At 32.2% G+C, this 15,580-nt stretch overlaps 2 protein-coding genes across 2 annotated transcripts; one reads left to right on the forward strand and one right to left on the reverse strand.

The window, feature by feature from the left end:
- The first annotated feature begins 685 nt into the window (after positions 1-685).
- On the forward strand, positions 686-7,447 carry LOC107162466 (uncharacterized). The gene is made up of 4 exons (XM_015509387.2): positions 686-784; positions 851-1,051; positions 4,233-4,839; positions 5,997-7,447. The coding sequence occupies exons 1-4, from the start codon at positions 767-769 to the stop codon at positions 6,680-6,682; spliced, it is 1,512 nt and encodes a 503-aa protein (XP_015364873.2). The 5' UTR covers positions 686-766; the 3' UTR covers positions 6,683-7,447.
- A 181-nt stretch (positions 7,448-7,628) lies between these two features.
- On the reverse strand, positions 7,629-11,977 carry LOC107162475 (farnesol dehydrogenase-like). The gene is made up of 6 exons (XM_015509401.2): positions 11,735-11,977; positions 10,691-10,862; positions 9,767-9,896; positions 9,216-9,345; positions 8,824-8,958; positions 7,629-7,807 (listed from the first exon to the last, which is right to left on the reverse strand). Exons 1-6 carry the CDS (start codon positions 11,864-11,866, stop codon positions 7,733-7,735), a joined length of 774 nt encoding a protein of 257 aa, XP_015364887.2. The 5' UTR covers positions 11,867-11,977; the 3' UTR covers positions 7,629-7,732.
- Between the last annotated feature and the right edge of the window lie 3,603 nt (positions 11,978-15,580).

Consider the following 15,580-nt stretch of genomic DNA (forward strand, 5'->3'; position numbering starts at 1 on the left):
AACTAGAAGATTAAATAAAATATATAGTATAGGTGTTATAATAAATCGGCCTATAAATCAATTATTATGAACGGCCCACCGAGTTTTGCTCGGTACCTCGCCGGTACAGTCCGACCCTGGTTGTAACCTTTCAACAAAAAATATAATAAACTATTGTTGATTATACTAGGGTTTAATACATTTTTAATATACAAAATAACTTTTAAGTTTTACCGAAATAAATAATGTGACCAAATAGTATAAGTACATAATGAATAAACTTAAAGAACAAGCGAGAGTGTGCACTGTTTATCAATTGCACAAATCTAAACAATGAATAACATAACATATTTTACAAATTTTTTTTCAAATTCAATTCATATAACAATAATTATTAACAGTTATATAATAAGCGACTGTAGTGATCCGTTACCAAATGAACAATAATTTATAGGCACCAACGAAATATTTCCGCAGTGGCGATAAAAATTGAAATATGATTTTATTTTAATCGATTATTTATAAATATTATGTAGGTATTTAGTAAAAATTGACAATTATTTTGAGACGAGAATACGAGATCGTTGATCTGTGATGCCGGTTAGTGATTTATTTGGAACAAAAATCATCCATCGTCGCGACGATTCTAAAGTGGGAGATTACGAAGCGCATCGAATTATCTCGCAGTACGAATGCAGTTATTATTATTGTGATTACGTTCATTACTGTCAGAACAACATAATTATTATCCTGCAAATGGATTGAACAAAACAATCAGTTATCAGAAATGATCGTCATCCTACATGTAAGTCTAAAATATCACCCTAATATAAAACAGGACTATAATTGCAATTATTTATATTTCTTTAAGACCGTTGCATTATGTTGGTTCACGTTACGATCGTATGCCATCGAAGTCATACCTGCCTCGTATGCTTGGAGCACTTTTACAGGACCCGTTTCCGGGGAAGTACACGAAGTCAAACCGTGGAGTCCGTCTTCGCCAACATCATCGTTCTCAGAATTCGAAAGTGCGAACGAAGAAAGCAATCATTATGGGCCAGATTATGTGGTAATGTATCTACAGCTTATTTTATTATATTCCTATACAATACTGGGACTGAATTTACCTGTAATATTCACTACTTACCTAGTTTAAATGTTAATAACTTTAGAATTAATAACAACTTTGTTTTAACAAGAATTTCAATTTAATAAAATAAATGAATATTCCTTGTTTAATTCATGGCATTGATGAAACTAAAAATTTAACGAGTGATAAAGTTCTCCAGAGACCCTTAAAAACGTATTTGCTTGAATTGCCTTTGGAATTTCATGAATTTGATTTAGTGTTATATCACTTAAAGTAAAATACTGAACAGTAAAAAAATATTATAATAATATGAAATCCCATCAATGGATAAAAATAATATGACAGTATTAGGACATTTGGCCACAATACTATTGTAGTATAGTAATTGTTCGTTTTTTATTTTAATTAGAAACACGTTCAGTTGAAAAATAAATTTTGAATAATACATTATAATATTTTATTAACTGTAGGTACCTATAGCTACCACACATTCAATGTTTAACTAAAAATAAAAACCAGGGATGCTTTTCTGCTGTTAATTAGTTCCAACCGTACATCGTTTTTAAGTGTGAAAATGACAGTTATATGTAATTCGTATGTTTTTGTAGTATATTCGTTTGTATTATATATTAAATCAATGAATTACACGTGAAAACGATTCTAAGTAGGTACTGTTAGTCAGTCATTATTTCTAAGGTTGTTGTATCATAACTTTATATTAATTATAAGTGATTAGTAACTTATTTTTCATTTAGTAAAATTTAGGTGGAGTTAACAAATTTTTTTTCATAAAGACAATCGACATAGCGATAGCTATAACATAATTTCATATAATTTACTGTTATCAACTTATAGCTATAATTATCATGAAATAAGGACGTACAATGGTAAAACAGTTCGTGGTATTTAATATTGTATAAATAAAAAATAGCCTAAAATTAATCAAAATATTTTTGCAATTACATTGTGTCTGGAAAATAATATTATGTGAAGTTGTAATGGGTAAAATTTTGAGTAGGTAGATAACATAAAATTTTTCAATCATAACAAAAAACCTAAATTTGTTTAAGGAAAGCTTATTATTTTTTCGTTTGAATATTTAATAATACAAATAATTCTATAAATCTATAAAAAAAAATGTTTATTTTATGTTTTTGATACTTTTAGATTATTGTAAGGAAAATTTATGAAAAGCTTTGTGTTGCATTAAAAGCATTTAGCAATTAAACTTGAAATGTGTAAGATTTATTATTTGCAAAATAGTTTAAAAGTGTACAAAACTTCAACGAGTTTTGTAAAATTTGAACTTCGAATAATCGTAATCTTAAGATTAATTGTCAATATTTTTACTTTTAATGTTGTAACTCCCCTTCCCCTGGGGAATTCTACTAGCAGAAACAAGCCTTAAACTTGAAGAATGGATGACTTTTTTTTTATCCTAAAGGTGTCGTTAAATGCGAAAAATAAAACACAAAGTATTGTAAAACATAATAAATATATTCATCGCTCCGCTCAAAATAAAATAAAAAATAAAAGTTAGATAACTTGTTATATAATTAATCATAATCTACGGTCACATAACATTTGATTACAAACAAACCAAACAGTACCTAACCTAGTTTTATTGTTAAAACTGATTGAGAATCAAAATCCTAAAAACAAATCAAAATTAATTCGACGATTAAAAAGTGAATTATTTTTAAAAAACAACTATGTATTTAATTTGTAAATATCATAAATCTAAAATCATCTTGTAGTATTTGAAATGTTGACATTATAAATTTAAATTAGTTATTTGTAAACATAAAATAATTGTTATAGCACTTAATAACACAAAGTCACATAGGTACCTACCTTATTTTAATGTAATATAATATGATTATAAAAAGTTTTTATTTATAATTTATTTTTCCACAGCACATATAATCTAGGACTTATTGTATGCATTGAAATTTTAAAATGTCCAAAACATATACATATTATAATAACCTACCTTTTGTTTTATGTATCTATTTAGTGGTCAAGATAGTTTTTGAGTAATTATTAACATTGTGTATAGGCACTAGCTACCAAGGATAATAAATCTGTGTTATAGTTTTTGAAGATATGGGGTCGTAGCTATCAACATTTAATAATTTGTAAAATTAGTCAATGTACGTTAAGCAACTAGACTTAGTTAAGAGTTATATTTATTAAAATAACTCATTCAAATATCAATTTGTATACATAAACATCATATTAAAAATTATTAAAACAAATCATCGGCGCTTACTGGCTACTGCTTATAAGTTATAACAATTTACAACATAAAACAACCATATTTTGTTAGAACCATTATCGTTGTAAAAATAAAGACATTTGAATCACCACTGACGCTTCTTAGATATGGTATAAAAAATTGAAGGATTTAAAAATACTTATTAATTCTAAAAATAATTATTTATATACATGTGTCATCGGGGGATGGGGAGGGGGAGTGGGTGTCAGCATACTTGCAGGTAAATCTTGTCTACTGCTACATATTATTATATATTAATTGACACAACTTTTTCACCTGATACCATTTTGGCCCCTAAATCATTACACATATTTTACGGATTTAAACAGGAAAAATTATGCAGCATAGCAATTTATTGGATAACTATATATAAAATATTAAAATCTATAGATAATATTATTTTATGATAAATAAGGGCCAAAGGGCCAAGATGTAAAGATAAAATTAACGAAAACAATTTATTTATAAAACATAGAACGAGTAAAGAGAAAAAAATTTAATAGAACAGAATTGATTAAAATAAAATTGTCTATAAATTTAGGTGGGTTGATTAATTATCATTAATAAATATTTGTATTATTGATATTAACAATCTTAATGACGAATTGTATAGGATAGTTGACTATAGAATCAAATATATTGTTTTTTTTTTTTTACCAATACTGTATTATTATACATATTTTACAAATTTTACATTAACTTTTGCTGACGATTGAGGGGCATTGTTCATGTTGAATTTGCGCTTTTTTGTTGTCTAAATCTGATTATAATATTTTATTTTTATTTTTGGTGCAAATGCAGCATGTCGCAAATAAGCTACTTCCAATGATTTATAAACATATATTACCATGATCATCATTAATCTTGTGTGTTATACCGCAGGCCAAACCACACTACTCGTTCGCGTATGGCGTGGAGAACCCGAACACGGGCGACAGCCACGGTCACTCTGAGACGCGTGACGGTTCGCACGTAACCGGCGAGTATACCGTAATGGAACCGGACGGCGTGCTAAGGCGGGTGCAATACACGGCCGACCCCAAAAACGGTTTCCGAGCGTCCGTCCGGTACGTCCGACCCGACGGCGAAGAGTCGCCCAATCGCGACCATGGTTACCACAGTGAACCAGAACGTTTACCGGAGCCGCCTCCACATCATCAGCAGCAGTCCGAGTACGAGTCTGGTGGCGGCGGTGGCGATGACGATCTGCGTCCGTTCGCGTTACAGCCGCAATCGCTGTCCCTGTCGTCCGAGTACGAGTCGGAGGTTGACGGAGAACCGTTCGCGCCGCAGTTGCCGCGACCGCAACCGCTTTCGTTGAATTTTGGTTACAACAAGTACAACGACTTCAATAACAACAACAACAACAACAATGTCAACGACGATGACGACGACAACAGCGGTGACTACGGCAGTAGCCGCCCGTCTGCGTTCAAGTTCCCGTCGCCATCAAACAGTCCATTCTTCAAGGCGCCCGACGCAGTTAATGGTGCGTCGACGAAAACTTACCCAATATTGATGGACTGAATTCATTTTTGTTTTCTCTATACTTGTTATCATTATCAAACACGGTTCTAGAGGGTCTTTAAGAGTACCTACGCTCTGCGCCCACGATTGGTGTGTGCAATATGAGAAAAATACCTGAGATGAATTTAAAAAAATACTTAAAAATTTAATTAAAATCTCGCGTACGCCTCCTAGGCATAAAATATAATTGAGTATTCACCACACATATTAACCTTTCATATGTTTCAAATAAACGTTGTCTTAGAACACGTTTTCCGCCAAAGGATATTAGGTATAAATAAAAGCAATCCCAATAACGTAACTCTTAAAAGTAAAAGATACCAAAAATACCCATCAAAATAAAATTACTAAAAAAGAACGATATATAGAATTGTGAGAATTTTATTCCACATATTATATAGATAGTATATGCATCTATTGAATGCACACAATCCGAACTCTGATATTAATAAACTCCCACCGCGGTAGAATACATGTCAACATACTTTTTTTTCTTGTTTTAAGTGCCTAGGCATTCAGAGTTGTGATTGGTGAAAACCGTGTTATAAAAATATGGCTCTGCGTTAACGTTTATCGTATAGAAGTTAACAGCGCGCGGTAGAAAAGCACACATTTCACCAGCAAAATAAGCTCGTCGCAACGATTAAATACACAAACGTATTAGAAAAAACGCACTAAGGTTATCTAACATACAAAAAAAAAAATCAGAATTCACTGAATGCGGCCGAAATTACATCATTTTTATCCGAGTCTACGAACCGTTACGGCTGTTTAGTTTTTTTTTTTATACAGAAGATGTTTTTGATGATTATTGTGACTATGCCTATTACTATCGTAGACACGAAATTTTAAACACGCGTTTATGCAATGACGATTAATCCGTTCACCGTGAAATCCCACCTGTCGATCACGAATCCTAATTTAAAGACGGATCGATCCGACGCTGGTATTCTGCAGCAGACGATATCGATAAACATTGACACTAGGTGTCAAAACACCCACCTCCAGTCACCTCACAAAAAGGAAAATAATAAAAATTTCATAACATCTGAAAAATCCATAAGCTTTGCAAAACTTTCTTAACGGTCGATATATTTTTTTTGCGTTTTTCTCTTTCAGATTCGGGTGACTATGGAGACAGTGATAAGTACTATCATTGGCCGGGCACGCTGGGCCCGTCTCCACCACCATCGCCGTCGTCGTTTGGTCTATCATCGTCCCCTTCACCGTTCGGTTTGCCACCGTCTGCGCCACCCTCGTTCGACGACGACAGTGGCCCGGCGACCGCATCGTCAGCCACACCGTTTGTCGGCTTCGTCAAGCGTCCATCGCCGACGGCGCCGCTGCCTTGTCGACCTCAGCTGCCGCCCAGCCGTGCGCCGCTGTCGTCGGACATCATGAGCTACCAGACGAGCCACTCAAACAATCTGCCGTTGTTCTTCAAATCGTCGGGCGACCGCGAGCTTGAACATTTCCAGTCGCTGCATGCGGACATCGACGACGATGACGACCACGACGACATCGAAAACTATGAATCGGACGACAGCGACACGGAAAACGCGCGCGTGGCCGACGTCGTCCGTCTGTCGCCGTCCCCCAAATCGGCACCGTCACGTTCGCTATCCTCGCAGACGTCTACGCCACAGCCGCCTTCCCTAACGATCTCGGCCACTGCCAACCCATCTGTGGCTCACACGCCGCAACCGTCGTTTCGCCGGCCATCGTCGCCACTCGAAGCCCTCGACCTGTCCCCGTCACCGACCATGACACCCATTCAGCCGACCATCATCGACATCGACGTCTAACCCGCCACCACAAACGATAACTATGATTCCTATACGCCCACACACTCATCACTATAACAGTACAATTGCAGTTGTAGTACTGCATCACAAAATATACTACACAAATATACTATTTCAAATCATTAACGTCGATAATACCTATAGGAAATTGATTACGGAAACATTCTAATTTAATTTAGGCCCCCCTCCAGCAAAAATAATTTTATCAAAGTCGATCAACCTAACCTAACCTAACCTTACCTATATCCGTCACCAAAAATTTAATTTACAGGAAATACTGGTGAAAAATTGTCTAATTATCGCAATTTACAGTTATTAGGACTCAAGTGATCATATAATATGTAGCATTGTAGCAAACAAGAGCTGCATTTCCTGGTACCCATAGGAATCTATCAATACAATTTGGGGTTTTCGTATTAATATGTGACATTAATATTATGTGTCTCGCAATGTTTTTCAAAGATCGATGTGTACAAAAATACGTGGCGTGGTCTTATTTATTTATAGGTACTTTTTTTCAAATTTAAGAAAAAACAGATATTCGTATATCATAATTATTGGGGGCTAATAATTTGTACTTTATAATATTGAGTCACATGAACAATCGCTAAATGAATCAACACTTCAACAATGAGTTTATGGCCCATGAGTGGATGATTACATTTTAATGAATAATTAAATTAATCAGATTTTTTTTATGATTGATACTCGGCATAAGTAGGTACTATTATGGTATAATATATAGGACCTATTTGAATTTTGAGGAAAAAATCTTCACTAAACAACCTACTAACATAATAAATAAATCACATATGTCTATATATATCTATATATATTTCAATATTTGAATCAAGTCTCGATATATATATGATATATCACATCTTACTATCTTAGAGTCAAAATCGATTAACATTTTTAAACTCAATATTGTAATTATGGTACACAATTCACAACCAACATAATAATATTATATTATATTATATTTATATGTACACACGTGTTTGTCAAAGTCGTAGATTTTATGTTAAAAAATAATTATTATGTTGAGTATTACTTTAAGGTTATGATGGGTGGAGGATACGTTTGCAAGGTTTCGCCCACAGACAGAACGGTCAACTCGCCTATCTGAAACATGTACAAGACAATTATAATAGATCGTTTTCATTCTACCAAATACCAGTTAACATAGACACATACTATATATAGATATGCATTCGATCAAAATATTATATATTATAAATATATATTTTTATAATGTATCTCGTGATATTATTACATAGAGTTTCCGTACGTAGACAACATATCATATTGATTTAAATTTAAAAAAAAAGTGATACTGAGGTGTATTAATTATTGATCTCTTTTAAAAATACTATAATAATAAAATATAAATATGTAAAAAATGCTTCCGTATAGAATCGCGATTACCTAAGAAACAACATGATTTCAACATTTCCCTAGAAACGATAAATGCTTTCGGTTATTTTCAGTTTTCAGTTTTTTCAACGTTTTCTTAGTACCTACAATTTGCATATATACATATAAGCTACCAGGAAAATAAAAAATTCATATTATAACTATATCATCAATTCAATCAATAATGTAAATAGATACTTGCGTATCTATATAGTTGGTGCTTCTGACCTTATGCGCAGAATTAAAGATCGTCTGTGTAGAAAATAGGTAGTAATTAATATGTGAAAAAACTATTGACTACCTAAAAATTGTTTGATATATATATTAATTTAAATAATATGTTTTACATTATTTATATTTTTATACGTAAGAATTTGTTTGAAGTTGAAGAATGAATTATTTTTAAGCATTTGAAAATACATTTCATGAATAAGTCTGTAATTATTGTAATTATAATTTTAAATATTATAATATATTCATTTAACGTAGGTAAATTCGTGGATATAATATAATATTATTTTATACATATAATACAGTGACACTTTATCTAACAGACACCTCTAAATATCAATTCCCCCAACAGTGGACTTTTTGGGGGGAATAAACTACAAAATGTATACAAGCTGAACCCTCTGAGTTGTAGTCAAAATTTCAGCAACTAAAAGTATCAAGTACTTTGAGGTTTAATTCAATTTTCAAAGTGATCTATTTTACATTTCACTTACCACAACATCTGTCGGTTGAGTTAATGCTATGATCACCATGGACGCTACTCTTTCAGGCTTCAATGATAAAATAGATGTTTTATTTCCTCCATCACATTCGACTGATTCAGAGCTTACTTTTCCGGGATTAATACTCTATATGAACAAATACGAATTATTTTATTAATCGGTCATCGACGAAGTGATTATTATATTTATTAAAAACAAAACATTTTGATACACTTCCTAATTCCATTGTATTACACCGGAATCAATAATTAATTAAGTACCTATTGATTATTAGTTATTAGTTTATTACTGTTTAAATTATATTATACAGATATTTAAATTCTGTTCTCACAAATATAAATTTTATAAAATGGTTATTGATTATAACTATTCTTAAAACTTACAGTTACTTTGATTTTCGACCCAGCATAAGCAAGTTCGTGTCTAAGTCCTTCAGTCAAATTCGTAAGTGCAGTTTTCGACGAATTATACACTTTCTGTCCTGAGGCTGCTAGCATTGTGTACCCAGCGGTGCTAAATCAAACCAATCACATTACTGTTCCACTTTTTTAGACTAATACACAGTTGCACTGAATAATAATATTAACAGAGAATTTATTAATAGCAGGTGTGCATTATTAATGCAATTAAATTATTAAATAATATTCTACCTATACAATTAATATAACATTAAATATTGATTATTGATTTAATTTGTGTTATTTATAGTCAAAATTCATAATATTTATTTTTAAATTATTAAATATAAAGCATGTTTAAATGTATATAGTAAGTATCACAATACTTGTTTAAATAAATTATATATTTCAAATAAAAGCATACATATTTTAGTAGTAATAAGTATTAAAAACAAATGACATATTATATTGATTAGGTATTAAAATAATTAGTTTTAGGCTTATTCTCAATTATACAGTAATTATAGCTTCTCAACCTGTTTATATTTATGATGTGTCCATCTAAAATACCATATTTATTCATCGATTTGTATGATTCTCTACAGCAGGTAGTTACTGCTATAACGTTGAGGTCGAACAGATATCTCCAGTCGTTTGTTTCACCGTCTAAAACACGAGTGTTGAATAAAATTATATTTAAACCCATCTATAGGTAGATATAACAAAAAGTATTTTTGTTTTTTCCCTTTACATAAATTTCTCAGTATTTTCGTACTGATCCATTTCTAATCATTCAATGATCATTGATGATATATCCTAATTTAAAAATGTCATCAAAATATACAATAAGTAATAAAGTAAAAATATGCTATATGTTAGTTTCAACAAACGTCCCCACACAACTCGGATACACCAAAAATTATTCTATACGCTAACGCAATTTGTATCGGCGTAAATAAATTCTCACAAAATAGTTGAAAATACTGTGTTCTTAATTTGTATTCACTTTAATAATTGGAAACCATAGATTACCACTAATACCACATCCCAGAATATATAGATGTCAAATATATCAGCTATTAATAGAAAATAAATCCATACGTCTTGATTTGGACTATAAAATCACAACAATATTCATACTGTTAACTTTAAGTCAATAACGTTTTATATTTTCTTGTAAGTGAACATTTTAAGTTAATTTTATTTTTTTTTAGTTATACAGGGTGTATCACGAAGTTCTGACATATGATCCATATGTCCACATGATATATTTGTCAGAACTTTATGATACATCCTGTATATAGGTACCTACTTTTATAAAATGTATTAAGCATTTTTGAACTTCTTTAGAAGGTTAATCCCAGGAAAAATTAAACTCCCCTTGACTGTTGACTCTCACACATTTTACAATAAAAATTGACACAGTGCCTGCAGTACATAAATACATATTAAATACTCACCTAACATTTTGCTTTTAATCATTGTGCCGGCGTTATTGATCATAATAGACACTCCTTGGCCGATGGTGGTATCGATCCACTTGAACACATTCAATATTTCCGATTCTTGAGTCAAATCACATTGAACTGGGTAGATTTTAGCCACAGATGACTGCAACTTGTCGGAAAGTTCCTGTACGCAGGAAACGGATTCAAGGTGGTTATTAATATTTCGTTATCTCTATGATTCAATATTTAAAAAAGTTTAAATTTTATAAAAAAATTTGGAAACCTCGTCAACTTCCAAGCACTAAATAATTGATATAATATAACACTATGAGGTTTTCATTTCAAAGTACATAATATATATATAAGCATATAATAGGTACTTACAAAAATTTAATTTTTATAACTTTTATAATATATTTTTTTTTAACCTGTAGGTACCTATCTACGGTTATCATAATAGCTTAATGATCTGTTACATTCTTAAATAAAATTTTAACTGTTTCAAGTATAACAACGTTTATACTTATATTACTTACTAGTGTAGTGATTTTAGAATATGTGCTGTACATAAAATAAATGATGAATCTGAATCTGAGATAAGAACAATCAAATAAATATATTATAGAAGATTTATTGTAGGTATATGTACTAAAAAAAAACTAATTTAGTCGGAAAAGTTCCTAAAACACCACTACTGCAACAACTTAATATGTGTTATTTCAGTATTACTTATACAACATGGATAATTTATGTTCAGCAAAACTAATTTTGTGATTTGTGTTGTTAGAGTTTAATTTTAATTTTAAAATGAATACCAAACATGCATGTTGGTTTTTAGGTTTTTAGAAGTAGATAATGAAGAAAAACTTGTGAACGATGTAGAGCCATGAAGTTGATTGCTGTGGCATTCAACCTAAAAAGTCTACTAAAAGTCAATAGAAGAAAACTAGAAGTGGTATGAATATAATAGTGGTTTAACCACCATCTGAATTCTAATAGATGCCAATCAATAGTTTAACATTATTTATATATTGTGTTTAATATACGTAGCATTACTTGTATCAAGTTGATTCTCCGAGCCACAGCGACGATTTTCAAAGGGTATTTTGACAGTTCAACCACGATTGACTTTCCGATCCCTGAACTAGCTCCTGTCACCAAGACAACTCTGTCAATCCAACGATCCATTTCTTTTGTCCGAATAAAATATATATTGTATTCAAAATAAATCCTACCACAATAGTAGTGTATACTGTAGTGACAAGCGCTGCTACAGAAAATAAACGATCTGAATGACAGTATTTCGTCAGAGCAGTTAGTTCCAATATCATTTACTGACCTTTTGGTTGTATAACATATTATACAGTTTAGATTAAGTCATTATTTAACTGTATTATGCGTATACCATCGATACATCATTATACGTCCATAGAATAAGATTTAAATATTTTTATTTTTTTTGTTCACGTTGAATCAGCTGTATTATAACATCATAATTTTATACAACTAAGTTTAGATGACACAAATCTGGGAAACATTAAAAATAAAAAATAATAGAAAACGGATTATAATATCATTTAATTAGTGGGGGTGTGGTCCATGGTTAGATGTGGGATGATTATTTTTTAATTATTATTTCTATAATAAATACCAAACATAACATAAATCAAAAACAAACTCAAAATTTGAAAATTTAAAATAGGCGATAAATAACACAATATAAGATCAAGAATATTTTATGAATAATATTATATAAAATAAGAAAAATAGATAGGTACCTATATCAATATTATGATATATTATTTATAATAATTTCTTTTACAATTGAATATTTAGTGAAAATGTCTACGGTTAGATATTAAATTTTGAGTCAGAAAAAAATCGATTTTCCAGTAACCAGATGTTACAATATTACTCTCACATTTTTTATTTTTCACATCGGTAAGATGGTAACACATAAATACATTCTTTAAAAAAAAATATTCTATCTATGGTGAAACTTTGGCAATAGGTCATGTGCGATGTGCCATAATATAATAGCATTCAAAAATATTTCAGAGAAGGGATTTTCTGACGAACATAGTAACGGGAAACAGCAGCAGTTTTTTGTAAATGTTTATGGTAGATAGGTTGTAGATACGTAATTAGTATTTGAATTTAAAAGTATAGGTAGGTACCTACTTTTTAACAAATAACAATTGGCATAGACGGCATAGTTTTACGGTTGGGTTTAAAGCATTGATTTTTCATGGAGCGGATTCATGAATGGCATAGGCGTAAGTATGGCTTTTAATCTAGGCGAATGAAGGGAGGTTTAAATCTCGCTAAAAATTATTTCTTATTATAATTGACCTTTTTTTGGGTAATATTTGCTAAATTAATAAAATAATCAAAAACATTTTTATAATTTATTACATGTAATTTATACATATTATATAATGTACGTAAATAACATATAATTATTAATTATATAATATAAAGAGATATAGGTATAGGTACTTGTATCTGTATTGAATTATGCGTAATATACCTAATATCAATAACCTATAATAGGCTATAACCTTACACATTATATCATAAGCTTATTACAGTCAACCTTTATCTAAAAGACTTTCATGTACGCAGTACTTATATAAAAACAAAACAATGATAAAATAACACTATCATATCATAATATACCTATTTTCGTCGAGGTAGATAATCTGCAATGAGAATAATTTATAGATTAATTATATAATAATTGTTATTATTTATTGTGATTAACGGTCTAAAGGTTAACGCTCTTGTGACTTGTAGCCTGTAGGTGGTACATTATTGAATAAAAAGTGATGGCAGATATTCGACCTTAAAATTTAAGAGGGGTATTTAACTAGCTGGGAGTTAGACTAAGTTTCATCCATATCGGGTGCATCGTACCTACGTGAGCACCACAGAAACGCTCGGATCTGCGGAGCACAATCATTAGGTTAACATTAGGTTTGACAAAATAACCGTGCAAGGTGCAACACAGCCCACGGGACACTGACGACAATATATAATTGTAAATTCGCGAATTTGTCACATGTATACTGAGGAATTCACAATTTTATTGGCATCGGTGTAGCCGTGATGCAGTTGACTGCCTCCGTCGAAAATCACATACGGATACGATTTACTTAAATGCGCACACGATTCTTAAGTTCCACCAACAAACTTGAGCACCCACGACGACGGCCACGAGTCAAAATTTCAGCGGCGATGGCAACCGACAATAAAATGTAGCCGATACGAACTACAACACGTAACGTCATGTGATCAAAATTAAAAATGTACATCAACCGAACCGTTCGTCGTGTCAACAACACACGAAAAATATCGTTGTTTGAGTATAGGTCATATATGCAAATTGCAAGGGTAGCGACGGAAGTGAGTCGTTCCATTCAAACGGATTTCCATACGCTATATAACATATCGTGCACCATATCAATATAAAACAATCCACGCTAGAACAATCAGAGCGGTGTTCAATCTTAACGTTTAACAAACCCACCGTCCCTTGACAATATAGGTAATCTTATATTACGAACTTTATCAAGTAGCGCAACTAAATATGATAGCCGAACGAATCTTTTAGTCCGGTTCCATAACGAGTGGCTTTTAAGTTTCGTTGCAGTCATCATACCGGGCCCGTTGAATCACAGCCAAGCCCCACATCACATTTTTGGCCCTGGTACCGCCGTACAGAATGAAATCCGGGCTCCTCTCAAATAAAAATCAATTTTTAAACATTTTTCTGATATGTAATGAAGTGATTGTTTACATGAACGCCGAACTCCTCTAAAGTCCGGGCCCCGATACCATGAGTCCTTCCGACACCCCCCCCCCCCCTTTGGGGGGGCACTGAATTCACAACAGCCGCGGGTTACCGGTTCCCGAAGACGATCGTCTGCTGCATCTGTCAGGTGGATCGTCTGAAAATCGGGACGTTATTAAACTCTGCAAACAATCGCATCGCGACCCCAATAACGAAATGTAGGCCATAGGCCCATAGAACTGCATCCTCTTTGTGGCGAACTCACGCGGCTTGCCCATACGTCCGACGAGGGCCGACAGGGGATCGGCTAAGACTAACGACAGTACCGTTGAGTTGGCAGATGGTAAACCGACGATCTCCGTGCATCGATCTTGTCTGTAGCTCAACTCGCCTGAGTTAACCATATAATAGAGTTAGTTAGGTTTTGGTAACCATTACTCTATGGTCTGAACACCGATGTTCGACATTGATCGGGAAATTAAATTTTAGAGTCCATATAGGTAAAAGAATACCTTGTGCATCAAGTCCGTCGAGGACGGTAACTGCATGGATGGCGATTTCGGACGACGTATTCTGAAGTACTGTGATATTCGTCGTTATAATAATATGAGAAAAGTACGTAATAAGTAATAATAACTTTTAGGGTCTTTTGTTTTCCCCTTTTATATACCGGGAACGGGTGGGAACTGTTTAGCACAAAACCCGAACCCGTATCGTTTATTCACCATAACAAATAACAAACTTTTAGGGTCTAGAAAAAACAATTCGTATAATGTTCGTTGTGACGATAAACAGGCACTGAAATAAAAAGCAATACCTACCTGAAGATTATATAACGCAGAAATCCGACAGATTAATTTTAGTCTTTATAGATTGTACAAAATGGTTGAACAGAATTCAATAATTTTACTTAGATGTATATTATTAATTTATGAGTAAATAAATACAGGTAAAAATGTACGATATAATTTCAACTAGTTTTAATCGTTTGTTTGTCGTCTGCTAAGGATTTGTAATTTTATACAAGAACTCTCGCATATATTATTATGTTCACTATTATACAAACTCTTAAATAGTTAAATGGTATGTCTACAGGAGTGCCTTAAGGA

Source organism: Diuraphis noxia, unplaced genomic scaffold (genome assembly GCF_037042655.1).
Source record: "Diuraphis noxia isolate RWA-SAM2 unplaced genomic scaffold, SU_Dnox_SAM2 contig0002, whole genome shotgun sequence".
NCBI lineage: Eukaryota > Metazoa > Arthropoda > Insecta > Hemiptera > Aphididae > Diuraphis > Diuraphis noxia.